We start from the raw sequence: 14,496 nt of genomic DNA on the forward strand, positions 1-14,496 counted from the left end.
ACTGTGCCAGTGGTCTAACAGAAGCAGCAAATCAAGTTTACCAAGCTCATTTTTATAGACCATATGTAAGAAGTGAAATTGCTTGCATGTAGTACAGAAACTTGCATTGTTTATATTCATAACATGAGCAGTTCATTATTTTGATGTGTGCATAATCCCTTGTAGAAACTGTAGTTGTACTACTTTCTCACATACATTTTGTGACCTGATCACACCTTTGTATTGCTGTAGGCCTAGGCATGAGTAAAGAGAGATCTGTCATAAAGATTAACAGTAGCAGTCAGTTTTGCTCTTTTATCACTACTGTTACAATAGTATATTTAGTACTGAGAAGCAGATTAAAAAAGGCCCATCCTATCAAGGGCTGAAATAGTTAGCTTCACTGCAGATAGGCTGTAATAACTGTTGAATTTTACACTGAAATTATTTAAGCACTATTATTTATCAGAACTTCTCAATAAGTCTCATTCTCTCTTTCCATCTTTGTTGTAGAATGGATACTACAGCTTGTCTGAAGTCACTCTTGCTAGCTGCCAACCAGTATAAGAATGTAAAGTCTGAATCAAATGCCTTACAACTCCATAGACAGTTGGAGGTAAGAAAGTATTGATTTTAATGCACCTAGAACCACTGCTTGTTGAAATACACAATCTTACTTTTGCAGACAAGAACCAAATGTTATGTATTAACTGTTCTTCACATACTTGACTTGTGGTGTTTTCTGCTTTTTTATTCTGTGTTTTCATGCTTGGGTAGCCTGCAGTAGTTCTAGTAGTGTCTTTAGCATATTGCGTGTTTTTATTTGTTTGGTTGTTTGTGTGTAATTTCCCACCATTGCAAGTCTGTGCTAATCCTGGCCATGCCTGCTGTTATGGTCACCATTTTGTTGACCTTGGTAGCATACAGGTGGATTTTACATTTTGGTTTGGTTAGAATTGTATTTGTTTTTTTTTATCTGCTAATCATATAGAAATCCAGGGTGCACCTACTGCTCCTTATCTGAAATACGACCACATGTACGCACTGTGTACACTTTTTATTCCTGCAGTATACATTCCAGAGCTGATTAGGTTTGTGTGCAGTCGTTTGATTTCTCAAGTACTGTCTGGACTGGGTGTCTCTGCCTCCCTCTAGTGACAACAGTGAGCACCTTGCAGACTACCTACTTCAGCTGCATCCCCCAGATCTTGTTGCGACTGTCAAGGCAACTGTGTCTGTTCAGTTTGAGTGATCAGGTTAGTTTTTGTTATGACTGAAATACTAGGAGACATGGATGGGGAAAACAAGTCAGCATTCAAAAAATGTAAGAGTTGTGGCCATAAACTTGCTCCTGAAAACCCACATGATTTGTGTCTGATCTGTTTACAGGCATCCCACCTGTCAAGTGATTTCCCCATTTATGGGAATTTTAGTTCCTGAACTATCTGAATGTTGGAATAAGTTAGTGGTTAAGAGTATTGCCTCAGACTTTGCATCCACAATAGCTGCTTTGCATTTATGCAGGAAAAAACAAGGAGAAGAGGAAGGCTAAGGACCAGACGGTATCTAAGGAGCTCACTCCTATTGAGACTTGAGCTATCTTTCAGTTATTCCAGAGAGAAATGCCCAGTATGCCATCCTCACAGAGCCTTCATCCGCTCACTTACAAGAGTCGCCAGGTGTCACAGAGATGGAGCACAGGTAGTTTTTCTTCTGGAAACAAGCTCTCAAATGGTTTCTTCTAGGCCTCCTCTTGTTGCTTCTGATGTTCTTTGTGTTTCACTGTTGCAGTCGTCACATTTGGGGTTATCCCTGCCAGGGTAGCTCTCGGCTGGCCCGAATACCAGAGACTTAGTATTTCTGTGTTGGTTGCTTTCACTTGAGGACTGACGTCAGGTCGTCAGTAGTATAAAGTAAGGCAGCTGATGCCATTACATCAGTCTTTCTTGCCGTGGAGCCCAAAGCAGAAGCAGTTCGCACCAGTGCCAGTTGGCCACTACCTGAGTTTTCGTCTCTGAATTGAAGGTGGAGTTTTCTAAAGCTAAGTACCCCATTGGGGATCCTTTCTTGCACTAACAGATGTCAGAAAAAGTTCATAATTGTCTCGCCTGTGGAAAGCTGGAAAGCAAATACCACACCGAGACGTCTACTCTTACTGCGTCACTTGTTTAAGCCCAGACCACAATGTCTCCCGTTGTCACTTCTGTGCTTTGTTCAATGCCAGAACTATCTGTAGTCAGGCCCTTATTGTAGCCAGATATTTTCGTTTACAGTCCTCTAATTCCAATATGGCTTCTGTAAGCCATCCGACAGCAGATCTTCTGAAAAAACATAAAGATAAAGACAGAGACAGACCGCATAGGTCCAAACCTACTGACGATGCTTCCATTAAGCTAGTCGTCAGTGCTCTGGTACTCAGTGAGGCACTTTTGCAGCCCCTGATGCCGGCTTCAGTTTATTTGCAGGCCACTACCGAGACCCTTTCGGAGTCCGGTATGGCACAAAACTCTTCTTCGACTAAGGATCCTGCAGTTGTCTCTACCTAGGATGGGTCCGGAGCCGCTGAGCAGGCACAGGCTTCCAAGGAAGTCCTTTCCACTACCAAATCTCGACACAAACCGACGTCTTCTTTTGGGACTACCGTTCTTTCAAAAATTACCGAGTTTCTTAGGCCCAGGGTTCAAACCACACCCAAGAAACAGATGACCCTCTCTCAGGCACCTGCTACCTTGCCTCAGTCTCAAATTCTTAAAATGGCAGAAGAACTTATCATGCTGATCAGGAGAAGACAAGCTACCCCCTCCAAAAGGAAAAGAGATCTGTCCCCTGTAGTTTTGTCTGAACAAGAGTCAGATGAATCTGATGCATCTGACTATGAAGATATGCAACCCCTCTCCACTTATGATTGCATTCCTTCAGCCTCTCCTCAGAGGATTTTTCCTTTGGGGAAACCTTGCATACTTTAAGGGAGCATTTCCAATGGGAGAGTCAAGACTACCTTCAGTCTAAAAAGAGACTCAGGGAATTCTTAGATCTTCCGCAACACAGACCCTTGGCCATCACCCCAGTCCTCAATGTCATGGAGGATGTTTTCCTTGAATCCAGCTTGACTCCTGATGCCCTACCTCCTGCTCCCAGAAATCCAGACAAGTACTATAGAGTCCCTGACTCTCTCAAATATCTTTTTAAAAATCCAACAGCTGACCTTGAGGTCATTTCTCAAAGGCCAAAAGGGATTAAAGCAACCTCTGCTAAGAATCCCACCCCCCCCCCCCAGACAGGGATTCCCGAATATTGGACAGATGGGGTAAAAAAGTATACACCTCAGCTACTCTTCCTATCAGGGCACTAAATTGTCAGTTCCATATGCTGAAATCTCAGCAACATACTTTGGAACTCCTTAAACAAAAAATGTCTTCCTTTCTTGCTTGGGCAGAATCTAAAGATTTACAAGACTTGATGCATTCTGCACGTCAAGTAGCTAAACACACTTTGCACTGTGGTTTTGACGCCCTAGAAGCTTCTTGCAGGGCAGCAGTCACTGGATCTGTCATTAGAAGACATGCATGGCTTAAGGAACAACCCCTGCCAGACCATGTCCTATCTAATTTGTTGGACGCCCCCTTGCACAAAGATAACTTATTTGGCACTAAGGCAGAAGAGGTCTTAAAAAAGATGGAAGAAAAAGCAGAGTCTATGCAAACAGTTAAGGATTTCGTACAGGTCCAGCCCTCTAGGTTCAGCAGGCATTGCACCTCCAAGCACTGGTCCTTTCCTGCTCCGAGTAAACTGGCCCAGCCTAGGCCTCGTGGAAACAGACCCCCAGACAGCAGCCCCAGGGAATGCAGAGATCTAAGCAGTGGACTATCTCTACTTCAAAACCAGGGATTTGTAAGCCACCCCCTTATGGTAAGAACTCACAATGACTCACCTCCTCCACCCCACCCCTCTACCTAACTTCACTTACTCCTAGGAGGAAAACTCTCCTTTCACTCAAGCACCTGGGCCACCATTACCAAGGACCAATGGGTTCTGAACCTTGTCTCAGGGATACAAATTTTCCTTGCACACCCTTCCAATCCCAAAAGGGTTCCCAGATCTACCACCAAATCAGTGGGCAGAGGCTCAAAAACAAATCCTTTCCCTGCTCTCTGTGAGGGCATAGTGCACGTACTTGCAGAACAGATAGGCCAAGGTTTCTACTTCAGACTTTTTCTGGTGCCCAGAAAAGAGGGCACATGGAGCCCCATCCTTGATCTATCCATTCTAAACTTCTTCCTGGTGATCCCAAAATTCAAAATGCTTACCCTCCAGCAGCTGCTACACATGCTCTCCAAGGATGCTTGGCTAGCCACCCTAGATCTAAAAGAGGCCTACCTCCACATTCCTATCAGGGAATCATGCAGAAAATATCTCTGCTTCAGGGCAGGATCTCAGCACTTTCAGTTCTCTGCGCTTTCTTTTGCCTTATCTACTGCTCCCAGAGTTTTCACAAAATGTCTGGTTCCGGCCATTGCCTTTTGCAGTCGAAGAAATATTCAAATTTACCCATACTTAGACGACTGCCTTATTCAGGCAGACAGCCAGGAAAAGCTGCTCAAATACCTGGCCTTTGTAAAGACCCTACTACCCTCCCTAGGGTACACAATAAATGGAAAGAAATTCAAACAGGTGCCCACCCAAAGTATAATCTTCCTGGAAGCAAGTCTGGACACATCATCCTAGATTTTTCTGACAGCCTATTCTCTCAACTAGCCACCAGGCCCCAGCTATCTGCAAGGAAGATCCTGCAAGCTCTGGGGTTCATGGCATCTTGCGTACTACCCATTCCGTATGCCAGACTGCATATGAGGAAACTTCAGTGGTACCTAAAGAGCCTTTGGTGTCAACACTCTCAAGACCTGGAAACTCTTCTACCTATAATTCCTTGCCTCAGAAAGGAATTTCTTTGATGGGCAACAGCATGCTCCTACAACAAGAAACTGCCCTTCTCCCCAGCCACCCAGACCCTCACCACAGACTCATCAGACTACGCTTGGGGTGCACACCTGGACAGCAGGTGTATACAGGACCAATGGAGCCCACAGCAAATCCCTCTGCACATCAATCAAAAAGAGATGATGGCTGTGCAGCACGCATTGATAGCTTTCAAACCCCTTCTCTCTCCAGCGGTTCTCCTGATCAAAACGGACAACACCACTGTGATGTGGTACATCAACAAGCAGAGAGGGACTCACTCCTACCCTTTATGCAGGCTGGCCATGACCCTTTGACTCACAGCCTCTTCCATGCAACTACATCTATTAGCACAATTCCTACCAGGCTCTCAACTCTCTGGCAGACCAATTAAGCAGACATCTTCTGCATGCACATGAGTGGCAACTCAACAGAAGTACCTTTACCCTAATAACTCAGAAATGGGGAAACCCCGAAGGTCGACCTCTTTGCCTCCCACACCAACCATCAGCTCAGCAAATTCTGCACCAGGGAGCATCACTGCATGGCTTGGAAAGTGGATGCCCTGTCCTTCCCCTGGGTCAATCTATCGGTGTGTGCCTTTCCTCCCCTACCTCTCATCTCCAGCGTACTCCTCAGAATAAGGGAGGAAATCCCAAGGACCATTCTTATAGCTCCAGACTGGCCCCGACAACACTGGTACCCCTTGCTGCGCAGTCACCCCTGTCTCCATGGCATCTTCATCAGATTCCAAACGTCCTGACCCAGAGGGAAGGGGAATTCATGCATCCCCAATTGCAGGCACTCCGTTTGGCAGCTTGGCTTATTCCCTAACCCCGAACCAATCTGCCATCCTCAGTAAACCTGTTCTGGATGTTATCCGTGAGGCCAGACGTCCTAGCACCCGAAAGTCTTATGCAGATAAATGGAAAAGGTTCTGTACCTGGATCCAGGCTAAGGGAGCCAATACAGCACGGCCCTCCACACCTCGCACACTGGATTACTTTGCTGACCTACTACACAGTGATCTCTCTTTCTCCTGTATCATGCCTCTGCTATTTCTGCTAATTTTCCCAGTGAGCAGCCCCTTTTCTCACACCCTTTGATCAAATAGTTCCTCAGAGGGGCTAGCAACTTGAGGCCCCCCAGAAGGGCACCAACACCAGCTTGGGACCTTAACTTTGTCTTGGAAAAGCTCACCCTGCCCCCTTTCGAACCAGCTTCTTCTGCAGAGCTAAAAATTCTCTCCTGGAAGACCGCTTTCCTTCTGGCCATCAGTTCAGCCAGAAGAGTCTCTGAGCTGCAAGCACTCCTGGCTGTTGAACCCTTCATCATCTTCCATGCAGACCGGATATCCCTCAGAACTAACTCATCCTTCATGCCCAAGGTGGTGTCCAGTGTGGGTCTGAACCAGTCCATTCATCTGCCCACCTTCTTTTGTCTCAGCCCCAACAGTTTCTACTACAGGCAGAGAAGTTCCACCAGACTCCATTTTTGACATTCCTCTTCTGGACCCAGTTTCTGGAACAGGCAGCAATGGAACCGGCATCAACTAAACCTCACATCTCTCACTCCTTTGACAATTAAAGTCCTCTCTTAAGCTCTGTCCAGAGTCTTTGGTGTCAGTTGTTGGGGTGGATTTGTTGACTTTGTCACTGATTTTCAACCTTGTCAGCTGTGATGGTTCTGACCCTGAGTACTTTGGTGAATATCACTGTGCAGAAGAGAGCTACTGTTAGCTCTTTCTTACCTAGTATGTCAGCAGCAATGATTCCACCTCGCAATACCACATAAGTTGGAACCTTGAGTTGACCATCATCCAGGCTCCTATAAGACTAGAGGAATACTAGGCCTAGACCGGTGGGAGTGTAGTCTACCAAGGAAGAGACTATGTAAGAGAGGAAGCACAATGTCTCCCCCTTAGAGTCTCCCATTCCAGATACAGATCTGAATGAAGGGGCGGTTCCCCTCAAATTTCCAACAGGTAATGCATCCTTCAATGAAATATTAGAAAATAGGTAGAGGGAATCATGGCATGTGAACCCCGCATTCTTGATGCAGCAAATATTACAGGAGGCCTGTAACTCCTCTCCTCCACCTGCACTGGTAGTAACTCCACCAGAGAAGCTGATGGATATGGTCTGTATCAAAGTGTGGAAGGAGCCAGATGTAGTTGAGCTTATTCCAAGGGAGCGTAACTGAGTTCTTCATACCCCCTTAAGACAGCCTATACTGGAGCAAGTTGCCTTTTGTTGACACAATAGCAGTAGCTGCACCCACCAGAAAGAACTTCCCAGAGATGCTCTAGCTATCCACCCCCCCAGTAAAGATTACAGGATGATGGATAGATTAGGGAAGTGTCCGTGCTCAGTACTTCCTCTGTCAGAGCACTGAACTGCATATCCCATATGGCTGAATTTGAGAGAGACCACTCAAAAAGCATCTGAAAATTTGAAGCAGCTGCCAACCGGAGAGCTCTGGTCCCAGCTAGAAATTCAGGTGGCTTCATGAGTGCTACCTCTTTTCTGACCATGTGTTCAATACATAATGCAATTGGTGGAGTAGGTAGGGCAACAGGCTCCAATCTGACTGAGGAAAGTAGCCTGAATGTGTCTCGCACATTTTCTGGATCATTTCAAAGCTGCTTTCAACAGTGCCCCCCCCCCCCCCCCCCAATTATGGCAATATACTGTTCAGGCAACAAGCAAGAGCGGCTGTCTACCTGTGAGCAGAAGGGCAAGACACTCAACTCTGTGAAGGTCAAATTTGCCATCCCATAAAATACTTTTCAGCTGAACCAGAAAGGGGAGAGACTGTTATGGATCTGATGTCTGTTTTCATCGGATTCAATGTATGGTTTGTCAGATCCAATTGGATGCAACCTTGGGACCTTCTGCCAGAGCCTTGGATCCAAGAGCTGTGACTCCTCCCCTACCCACAGTTCATTCCTCCTTTCTGATTTAATCCAGATCTTGTTTGCCATCTGTTCATCCAGACATGTTTCCAAGAGCTCTTCTGGTAATCAAGATAACTGAAAGTAATTTTTTTTTCAGTCTGTTATTCCTCCCTTTCGCTTTTATTATTTAGCTTCGTATACTTAGTGTTTAGGGTTAGGTTAGTCTTTAGGTAGTGTGGTTTTTTTTTTTTTTTGGTAAACATTTCTTTCTGACTCCCTTTCACTTGTAGAACTTAGTAGTAGTGGTAGTGCTATTTTAAGACGTAGACCATTAATGATAGTGTTCACCTGCTTGTTTTACTGTTTGTATAGATATGTTTTTATAGATGTGTATATATGTATGCATGTGGGTCTACCTCGACCCACCGAAATTACATTCTTCGAAATGTAATTTTGTGACTCCATTTTTCCAAAAGTGTGTTTAACCAAAAATGCACTTTCGCGAAAAACCGTTTCAACGAACAGCAAATTAAAAAAAAAAACAAAAACATAACATTAAACACATGTATGCAGGGGGGCAAGCCTCCCTGCACCCTTGCTGCTTATATATTCTAATATTACATTACAGTGAGGAAAAGGGAATAGTCCCTTATCCCCACTGTGCCGAGATCTGCAACAGCAGCTTCGCTTGCTGTTCGTTTAATCATTTTTCTGTGAAAGTGCATTTTCAGATAAATGCACTTTAGGAAAAACGGAGTCGCGAAATTACATGTTGGAGAAATGTAATTTTGGTGGGTTGAGGTAGACCCATGCATATTTATACTTGTATATATGTAATACTTAGAATAAGGCTAGTCATATATGTAATACTTAGAATGAGGCTAGTCTTAAAGTTATGTAGTGTTAGATACTTAGACTGAGGCTAGTCTTAAAGTTATGTAGTGTTAGATGCTTTTTCATTTATGTTCTTTTTTCTAATGTCTGAAAAACCATCAGGTTTTTAAAGTGTCTTCATCCTGTGGACATGAAATCCCTCCTCAAGGCCCTCACTCCTTTGTGTCTGCTGTTCAGGGGCTTCTCACCTTCAAACTAATTGCGATAGTTGTGCTGCTTTTCGGATCCAGAGCCCTCCAAGGCAGGAGAGAAACTAGTAATGAAAAGCTTTCTTCCTCCTCATACAGGGTCTTGAACAGTGCTGTCTGAAGCTAGACAATCCTCTGATTTTTTTTCCAGTTGAAGAAAGATAAAGGAGAAAAGGACAGACCAAAGAAAAACAGTGAAATCAGTAAAGAAAAGGACTGATGAAAAGAGGCTAAAAGAGGGGAAAAAAACTGAAAAATCTAGGAAAAAGTCTCCAGATCTGGCCAGTCTATTGGGTCCAGCACCTAAGACTTTAAGGCAGTCTGATCTGAACTCGCTCCCCTAGAGCTACTTTTTCCCTAGGAACAGTAACACCTAGGTTATATTCACCAATACTACAACACAAGGTACCATCGAGACCTGCATCTGTGTAGCTTCATTGTTGAGGTCTGGACATTCCACCAGAATTCTCACCAAGATGGACATCAGATGATAAAATTCTTGTAGACACAGATTCAACTGGTGTCCTCCTAGCACCATCCTGTAGAGGAAGACCAGGAACAGGCCTTCACTTCACACCGTTAATGGCTTTCTTCTCGGGACTAGTGTCTACATGTAGAAACCTTGTTGGCTTGTGAGTTGACTGACCGAGGAAGTATTTCCTCAGGGTCAATATCAGTGTCTGCTTTCAAGGCTGTGGAAAGGACCTTGGCTGGTCCATGAAGGCAGGCCCATGCATGGAGTTCTGATCTGTCCTGACTCCCAATGGATCCTGTGCCTCATTCTCCTCATTTGAGTCGGTGGGCAGACAGAACCTATAGGCTTTGAGGTATCTTGACGTTTGAGCTCCCCATCTGATTCTGCAAAAATGGACATGCAAATGGAAGCCCGAGTCCATCACTGAAGACACGAATTTGGATAAAGGAGAAGGATCCTCCAGTTCCCCCTGGAAAATGTCACTTTTGGAGACATTATAGAATTGATTTGAGGCGGGGGGGTAATCCACTGAAACTCCTCCTTCAGATGAGTCCATTTTCCTTGAAGCCTTTGAGTGTGGGCCCATCTGCATCTAAGGTGGTCCCTCTTCTTCCTGATGGCTCGATGGACCTCATTGCATAGAGAACTTGGAAGGACCCTGACGTGTCACAGCCGATTCCCAAGAAGGCGGACAGAAACCTTGTAGCTCCAACAGACCAGAAACACTCATCTGAGGGCCCTCCAGTAGATGCCATAGTAGTAGTGGCAGCCACAAAAAAGGAGCTACCTGAGGAAAGTTCTTCTGTCCATCTTACTAACAGAGGCTAGGGTGTTGGACAGACTAGGAAAATCGACTTAAACTTCAGTGATCTTTGCACTTCAAGCACTTAATTACCTTGCTTATTTTGCTTGTTTCCAAAGGGAGATCAAGGAGGTATGCAAGTCTCTCTTGGGTAACTTACTTTTTGACATGCAAAAAAATAGTGGCTATCTGAATATCTACTCTGCAGTCTACTTCGTGTTGCCATGTGACTGCTGTCGAATGCAGCATATGGCACATCAAGCGCAGCTGGTATAGACATTAGCATGTGATTTCTCGGAAAGCTTCAAAGTGTCCTTTAATGCCCCTTTCGATGGTTCCAATGTCTTTGGACTCTAAGTAGAAGAAACATTTACCAGGAGCGAACAAGACAGTAACTCCCTGTGCACCATAGAAATCCATTTCTCTACTGCACAAAGATCTGATTCCAGGAATTCATGGGGAAGAAAGAAAATGTGGTTCAAAAAATCACAGGGTTTTCACCATGACACTCCTGGAGATGTAACTTCCTGAGGCAGACCTGGAGGAAATTTGAAAGGACGTCACCCAAGAGGCAGAAGCGAACCACAAAACCAGGGTTTCCATGGCTGTTACACTGGGAAAGTCCTACCAGCATCCCTGAGCAGTTGCCCGGCTGCTGCAATCTCAAGACAGCTGGGAAACTCTTAATCTTACACCTTCAGGCTTGCCAAACCATAACTTTCATGGGTGTTAAGGATAATAATGAGAGGCTGTACAATAACCTTTTTGTTTTGCCCAAAGAAAAGCTTGAATATTCCTAATACTCTACCCAATCAGTTGGAATCCACAGCAACAGAAATGTTCAAGTTGATAAACAACAGAATCATCCCAACTGGTACCCCTAGACTAGTTTGAATCCAGAGTTTATTCCAAGTACTCTTCAGCTCCAAAGAAGATAGGGGACCTCAGACCAATATTGGATCTCAGTCACCTCAATCAGTTTGTCAAACAGACGTAATTCCCCATGGTCATGATACAGTCCATTCTGACTTTATTTAGGAAGGATAATTGGGTGTGCTGTGTAGCTCTCCAGGATGCCTACTACCACATCAAGATTCAAAGACAGTCAAGGAGATTCCTCCGTCTCCATGTGTGACCAGTCAACACCAGTTCAGAGCACTGCTGTTTGCTCTAACCACAACCCCCCCCCCGGGTGTTCATTTTTATGGCAATGGTGGCAGCTCATCTGACTGCAGGGGATCAAAGTGTCTTCCCATATTTAGATGACTGGCTACCAAGAATGATCTACTATTACAATACCAAGCTTTTCTTCTCCATCTTGCAGCCCACTTAGGCATAACAGTCACTCATATGAACCGCAAATTGCCACCCATACAACACACAGAATTCATTGGCTGTCAGACAAACTGCCAAACTTGCTATCGCTAGAGTTTGGTCATAAAGACTTGTAGCTTCTCAAGTAATTCAGCATCCTCACCCACAAGCAAGACTATAAATGTTCTTCGTGTTTTACTGTTGCAGTGATCACATTTGGGTTATCTGCTTGCAGTAGCCCTGATTATCAAATTCTTGGGTCCTACGTTGGTTGCTGTCTCATCTTCCATGACGTCAGGCAGTCAGGGGTATAAAGCATGCAGCCGACGCCATTACATCAGTCTTTCTTGCAGTGCGGTGCCCGAAGCAGAAGCAGTTCGCAAGTGCTGGTCGGCAGACTCCTGAAATTTTCATTTTCTAGATTCAGAACCGAAGTCTTCAACTAAAGCTAAGTACCCCGTTGGGGAAACTTTTTCTTGCTCTAAACTGATGTCAGTAAAAGTAAATTTTATTTCTTGTGGAAAGCAAATATCTCATAAAGATTTTCATTTCTACTGTATTCGTTGCCTAGGCCCTGACCACGACGTACTTCGCTGTCGGTTTTGTGCTTTATTTCAACAAAGAACTAATTGTCGTTATATTTACGCTTCTAAATGTTTTGGTACTCTGTTCAATTACCCAGATATGGCTTTGGTAAGCCACCCGACTTCCGACATTCTGAAAAAACGCAAAGATAAAGACAGACAGGCCGCATAGGTACAAAGCTGCCGACATCGCTTCTCCTAGGCTAGTCACCAGTTCGCCGGTACTCAGTGAGGCGTTTTCGCAGCCTCTGATACCCGCTACTTCAGATTCACAGGCCTCTAATGAGACCAATTCTGAGTCCGGTATGCCACGAGATGCTTCAGCTGTGAAACCTGTGGATGTCTCTACCTTGGATGGGTCTCGAGCCGCTGTGCAGGCACCAGCTTCTGAGGTTGTATTCAGGCATACTGACTTGCATATTAAACCGACGCCATCTTCTTCTTCAAGGCATAAAACTCGATCCATGCCTAGAAAAACAGATGCCCAGACTGCATGGTCAGGCCTCTATGCCTAAAAATCAGATGATAAGAATGGCTGAAGACCTTATTACTTTAATCAGAGGAAGCCAACCTTCACTCTCTGAGACCTAGGACAGAATTTGCTTATGATTCTTCTGATCAGGATTCTGAAATATCTGTTTCCTCTGATGACCAGGATGTACCCTTATCTACCTATGAGGATTCTGATGCAGAGGACTCATTTCCCTCTGCTTCCCCTCCAGTGGATTTCTCTTTTGGTGAAATCTTGCGTACGTTTAGGGAGCATTTCCACAGGGAAAGCCAGGATTAATCTGATTCTGAAAAGAGGCTTAGAGATTTCTTACTCCAGCCCCAACACAGGCCTTTAGCTATCCCCCCTGTACTGGACATTGTTGATGTTGCCTTTTCGGAATCTAGCTTGGCCCCTGACTCCTTACCTCCTGCTCCCAGAAAACCAGATAGATATTACAGGGTTCCTGACTCTCACAAGTTCCTCTTTAAAAATCTTACTGCGGATCCTGAGACCATTTCACAGGGACTCAAGGGCATTCAGGCTACTACTGCCAAAAATCGTACCCCCTCTGATAGAGATTCCAGGGCACTGGATAGATTGGGTAAGAAAGTATGCACTTCTGCAACCTTGGCCATTAGGGCCTTAAACTGCCAGTTTCATATGTTAAAGTATCCGCAGCATATTACTGGATTGCTTAAACAGAAAATGATGTTGATTTCTGACTGTGCTGAAAATAAGGATTTACAGGATTTAATGCATTCTGCTTAACAAGTTGGAAAACCTACTCTGCAATGTGGTTTTGATTCACTAGAGGCATCTTGCAGGGCTGCTGTCACTGGGTCTGTACTTAGAAGGCATGCTTGGCTTAAGGTGCAATCTTTGCCAGATCAAGTTAAAGCTAAATTGCTGGAAGATCCCTTAAACCAGGACCGCCTGTTTGGCAACAAAGCAGTAGTAGTACTTAAAAGGATGGAGGAAAAAGCTAAATATATGCAAACTGTTCCTACTAGTACAGCCTCCAAGATTTAGTATACATTGGCCCTCTAAGAATTGGTCCTTTCCTGCCTCTTCCAGGCTTTCTCGGTCCAAACCCAGAACCAGCAGAACACCCAGGCTTCAGTACCAAGGTACGCACAGGACTAAGCAGTGGGGGGCTGCCACTTCTAAAGCAGGGAGTAGTAAGACTCCCCCCTATGGTAAACTGTCTCAATGACTTAACTTTAAAACTTCCAAGCCCTTCTCAACTGACTGCTCCTTTAGGGGGAAAGATTGCTCTGCAGGCAAAAAACGGGGAACTCATTACCCAGGACAAATGGATTTTAAATATAGTTTCCCAAGGATACAGATTCCACTTCCACCCTTTACCAACCCCAAACGGTTGACCAGATCTACCCCTAAATCAGTGGGTAGAGGCTCAAAAGCAAGTTCTCTCACCCTTAAGTATAAGGGCTATTCAAACTGTCCCAGAAGAGGAAAGGGGACAAAGTTTCTACTCAAGACTTTTCCTGGTGCCCAGAAAAGACAACTCCTGGCGTCCTATCCTGGATGTCTCTATCCTAAACACTTTTTTGGTGATCCCAAAATCCAAAATGCTAACTCTTCACCAGTTACTTCCTATGCTAGGCAAGGATTCCTGGTTGGCAAAACTGGATTTAAAGGAAGGCCTACCTGCACATCCCAATCTTGCAGAAGATACTATGCTTCAACGCAGGCTTCATGCACTATCAGTTATCTGCACTGCCCTTTGGTTTATCTGCTGCGCCCAGGGTATTCACAAAGTGCCTAGCTCCAGTCATTACATTTTGCAGGCAAAGAAATTTTCAAATATATCCATACCTGGACGATTGTTTAATTCAGGCAGAAAGCCAGGATATACTTTTGAATCATCTGGCGTTTGTACAAAAGATGCCAACTT

At 44.7% G+C, this 14,496-nt stretch overlaps 1 protein-coding gene across 1 annotated transcript in view; it reads left to right on the forward strand.

The window, feature by feature from the left end:
• The first annotated feature begins 493 nt into the window (after positions 1-493).
• CIP2A (cellular inhibitor of PP2A) overlaps positions 494-14,496 on the forward strand; it is a 2,713,480-nt gene continuing 2,699,477 nt past the window's right edge. The window contains exon 1 of the mRNA XM_044071100.1: positions 494-595. Within this exon, the coding sequence (XP_043927035.1) occupies positions 494-595 (102 nt within the window). The remainder of the gene's footprint in view (positions 596-14,496) is intronic.

The sequence above is a fragment of the Protopterus annectens genome, chromosome 5.part0 (assembly GCF_019279795.1).
Source record: "Protopterus annectens isolate FY-2018-M chromosome 5.part0, PAN1.0, whole genome shotgun sequence".
NCBI lineage: Eukaryota > Metazoa > Chordata > Ceratodontiformes > Protopteridae > Protopterus > Protopterus annectens.